General features: G+C 41.9%; 1 protein-coding gene across 3 annotated transcripts in view; it reads right to left on the bottom strand.

Moving 5' to 3' along the window:
• LOC111863133 (zinc finger and SCAN domain-containing protein 2) overlaps positions 1-5,058 on the bottom strand; it is a 56,240-nt gene that overhangs the window by 33,567 nt on the left and 17,615 nt on the right. For all 3 annotated transcript variants that reach the window (XM_023849170.2, XM_023849172.2, XM_023849171.2), the window contains exons 8-9: positions 2,091-2,200; positions 1,147-1,254 (exon numbers count right to left, since the gene is read on the bottom strand). In XM_023849170.2, the coding sequence (XP_023704938.1) occupies positions 1,147-1,254; positions 2,091-2,200 (218 nt within the window). The remainder of the gene's footprint in view (positions 1-1,146; positions 1,255-2,090; positions 2,201-5,058) is intronic.

The raw sequence follows: 5,058 nt of genomic DNA on the forward strand, positions 1-5,058 counted from the left end.
ATCACTGTATCACACGCTCCCAATTACACAATCACACACACGTCCGGTTCTTCTATCCGCGACGGCTGCTATACTCCAACTGTAGTCCGCTGACTGGAGAACTGTTGATAACACACTCTCGTAGGCTTGCTCGGAACTATCTTCGGCGATGGCCACGTTATAACTCGGCGGCTGTCACAGTACAACTGAAGTCGCCGACTGCTACAGTAGAACTGACTGGTACCAGCTGTGCAGCTCACTTATATAGCTGCAGTGCTTGCCGGTTGCGTAATGAGTGCCACGTCACAGTAGGAAGTTGATTACGGGTACGTAGCGTTGCGCGTTACGTCACCGCGGAGGGGAGTGGCGGGGCGGGAACTCGCCTATTACCGTAGTAACGCGAGCGTTACATTACCGCCACATACCGCTGGGGAGGTAGGGGTGATCCATAGCTCAACATGTCACAATATTAAGCACATTATTTTTCTACTTCATGGAACTATTATCTTAGCACAAGATGAATAATTTTAACACTGCAAAATGTGACTTCTCAAAATCCTATAATGAATAGCACACAGCTCCTCAAGCTTCACATGTCTGCACACTGGAATCACTTAAGGTAAGAATTCAAATACATGTAGACTTTCATGGCCATCTCCAATGTAATGACATTTCAATTAATTTAAGAGTGGGGTAGGATAAAGTCCCTTGGATTGAATCCTGAAATGGTAACAGTGTACCTGCCTCAGAAAATGAGAATGGAACACTGGTGGAATGATCAAGTGCTTCAAGAAAAACTTTCCCCACGAATTTCACAAGGACTAACCTGGAAGTGAACTGAGGCTTGTGAGAACTGCCTATGTTATGGCATGGCCATGGTATGCCTTTCCTGAGAAGTTTTACAAAAATTAATTCAGAAGCTAAGAATATAACACATGGTGCATATCATTACATAGGGTCATTCTTATTTTCAGGAATCAGTCTACTAAAATTGAGAAGTCAGAAGCCTGGCACAATACAGTTAAACTACTTTTTCACAAATGCAGGTATCTGCATGCTCATAAAAATATCAAAACTCACTGGCTTCACAATAATGCCTGAACTTGGTTTGCAGCTGATTCATAAGGCAAATAATTTACTCCACATTTAGGTGCAAGATGATATTACCTCATGTGACAGCATGTGCCCCTTCAAACTGTTATGATATGCAAAACTCCTTCCACACACTTCACATGCAAATGGTCTTTGACCTTCATGGATTGCTTTTAAATGGACCTGAAATGAAAAGAATTATAGCACTACAATAATTTCAATTATTAATACATTCTGTGAATTTACACAGCCACCTTTCCTTCAAATTCTTCAATAAATATAGTAAGACTAGTAAGAACTATAAATTAATGATTACACAATTTGCTTTTCCCCTTTACTGAATAATTTCTATTATGACAGATCCTTATCACATTAAAAAACATGCCAGATGTAATCTAAAAACTTCACACCTTTGCCAGAGTTGTAATCGTTAACATACAAAAAATGATACTTCAAAGAATTCAGGTACATGTATGACACAAATCTACACAAAATTCCACGTACGCCAATGGTTGCACTCATTACAGCCACCAAAACAGAAACCAAATATCGATTTAACATGGCTGACAAGTTATTTTAAGATGTATAAAAAATTTTGTGTAACAGAAGTTCAGGCTCATTATCATGGCCATGACAGTACTATGATCCAATTTTCCTATAAAATAATGTGGGCTAGAAATACAGATGTAGTCAGTAAAAAAGCAACGCCATCCCTGTAACAGGCTGCGAAGGCCCATAGGGTTGTGAGACACTGAGGCTCCCACATTATCTAGACAATCGGCTCACAGATGGCGGTAAGGTTGTCAGCCTTACGCTCCGGCCGCACTTTACTCCCCAGGAAAATTATTTAAATAATTCCTGGTACTCATTTCTGTTAGAGACTGAGTCGACCCCAGGGCCATAGTGCGGCTGGATTAGGTAAACTGAAGAAAAAAAAATGACCTCCTCAGGACTTGAACCTGTGACCTTCTGGCTTGTAGCACAGTGCCTCGTCAGTATCAGCTTCAATATAAATATACCTCATAACTCTGTTTTGTCTGAAAAGTCTTCTCACACTGGTCACAAGGATAGCGATTACCAGATGCCAAGTCTTCAGTATTTTCTCCATCTTCCAAGCCCTCTATAATGCCTGAAATTTAAATATACATTAAAAAGTAATTACTATTAGCACTTAATTATGTTTATTTAACAACATTAGTGGCTCAGATTAACGAGCAGTGAATGGTAGAATGACTAGTGAATAATGAATTAGAAAGGATAAGGCTGTGACCTAATTTGAAGTACTGGCACTTGCCTGGATAGACTGAGAAAATCCATGAAAAAACTCAGCCAGGACAGGCAGTGCCCCAGCCAAGATTCTAACTGGACAGCTTCCAATGAGAAGTCAGAAGTTATCTTGCTTAGTGCTTATTTTTAATAACCACTGGTGTGAAATATGGTGTCAAACTCTTAAAACAACAAAAACAGATCCCTAAAAATATATCTCAGCCACGCTCACATCATGCAAGATGTCCTTAAAAACTAACAAAAAAAGGAGTAAAACATACAAAGTGTCACAAGAACATTTGAAGCAGGGCAGCACCAAGCAGGGTGATGTACTTGCAATGTTCTGGCCTTGTACAAATATTTGGTGGGTGCACCTTAATTCAGGGTTTCTGCAGTTTTCCTCAATCCCTCCATACAATTCCGAAGAAGGGGACTTTTTCAATTTACCTAATCCTTCCAGCCTCACTATGCCACTGGGGTCGACTCAGCCTCTAACAGAAATGAGTACTAGAAATCTTCCTGTGGGGGAGGAGGGGGGAGAGGGGTAAAGGGTGGCTGTCACATAAGGCTGACAACCTTACCACCATCTGTGAGTCGATCATCTAGAGAAAATGTAGAAGCCTTGACATCTCATAACCCTATGGGCCTTCACAGCCTGTTACAGGGATAGCTTTACCTTATCTTAACCTCCACACAAATGCTGCAATAATGCCTCTATTAGGCCATGACCACTTCTTTCCATATCCTTTCTAATTCATTATTCACCAATCAGCCTAACACTCATTGCTATACATCCTGAGCTACTGACAGCAGCATGAAGTAAACCACAGAAGAGGAGAGATTGGTACAAGGACAGCACACTTGCTCATAAATGACTGACCTTGACTGTGTTACCTTGGAGCTGTAACTTAATATTGCATGATAGTCCACCACTGGTACAGAATACTAAACAACAACAAAGTCTGACTGACTGGTAATGAGAGTTTCTCATGGGCAACTGATCGTGGCTATTTTACCTTGGAAATGAAACTGGCTGTTATTTGGCACACTATCATTGGTACTGATTAGACAAGCTATGACAAATATGGGGGTAAGAGGTAGCATAGTTTTCTTTTCTTTAAATTCACTTAGTGGGGGGTGGAGTCCATCTGGGTCCACTCGGCATGGCAGCCACTGATTGGCCTATTGTACCTGTTCCGGGTGATTATGATGCTGGAGAATTTGGTGGAATGAAGATTGGCAAGGGAAACTGAAGTACTCTGAGAAAACCAGCCCCAGTGCCACTTTGTCCACCACAAATCCCACTTCACCAGACCCAGGATCGAACCTGGGCCGCCACAGTGGGCAGCCAGCAACTAACCACTTGAGCTATGGTGCAGCCCGGTAGCATAGTTGGTTGAGGCACTAACCTACAAGCCTGAAGGTCACAGGTTCAATTCCAGATGAGATCACTGGATTTTTCAAATGATCTAATCCCTCCAGCCACACTATGGCCCAGGTCAACTCAGCCTATCACAGAAATAAGTACAAGGACTCTTCCTGGGTTAAGGGCAGCCAGCATGTAGGTCTCACAACCTCACTGCCACCTGTGAGCCAACTGTCTAGAAAGTGTGGAAGCCTCAATGTCTCACAACCCTATGGCCCTCATGGTATTGTCACGTGTAGGGTGGTCCATGTGACGAGAATGATGGGTTCTAATTAGGATAATTGGAGTTATTAACACTTTCGATTACCACCTCTCTTAATCACATTTAAGTTACAGCGACATCGCTGATTTACACACACTTCATTATTCACCGTTACACACACACTACTTCTCTCCTGGTAATGCAATTAAAACATAGGAACCAGCACTTCAACACACTCCTAATATTACACATAATTAAAGCCTTCAAATTACACACAAAGTCTTCACATGATGAACTTTCCTTGGCTATGTTACACCGAGAACTCTCTCACTGTAACGTAATACAGAAAACACTGCCTTGGTTTTTCCTGGAATATTGTTATATAGCAGGCATGTCCAATGTCTCGATCGCGGGACAATTTTTGGTCGATCTCATAGGGCTATAAGGAAATTATATGTGAAAAGCATGTAAATTCACTTGTAATATATAATAAGAAAGAGACCATAGCTACTATTCAAGATCTTTAACTATCAAGGAACACCATTGTGCGGCGAATAGAAATGATGTGTGGAAGCATAATTGAACAGTTGTTGAAAGATATTTCCAATTGTGTTGCTTTCTCCCTCCAACTGGATGAATCTACAGACATCAGAGACACAGCCCAGTTACTAGTTGCTTTTACTACAAACATCATGTGTCATGTTATTTTTACCAATATTTTTGCTTAAAGTGAGGTACGACGATGGGAGGGAGTGGTAGATCAATGGGTTTTGACACTTGTGAGGTGTTTAATGGTCAGTTACCAAGCAATGCTCTGTCCATCCATGTTACAACACGAGGGGGGACCCAAAAATAACCGGAACCGACCTGTTGCGCACGCATGCTTTGTAGTTACGAGTTGTGCTGCTAGGTGGTGTTAGCTGGGGGTCTCCCGCGACTGTTAGTGAGCTGGCGTCAGTCTGAGTTAAGTGGTTTGTCTGTGGTGCTCTGTTGTGTGCGTTCCTGTTTCAACCCTTTGGCGATTAGTGAGATGGCCGACCAGAAGGAACAAAGAGTGTGCGTGAAATTTTGCTTTCTGTTAGGGAAAACTGCA

Source organism: Cryptotermes secundus, unplaced genomic scaffold (genome assembly GCF_002891405.2).
Source record: "Cryptotermes secundus unplaced genomic scaffold, Csec_1.0 scaffold6, whole genome shotgun sequence".
In the NCBI taxonomy this organism is placed as follows: Eukaryota; Metazoa; Arthropoda; class Insecta; order Blattodea; family Kalotermitidae; genus Cryptotermes; species Cryptotermes secundus.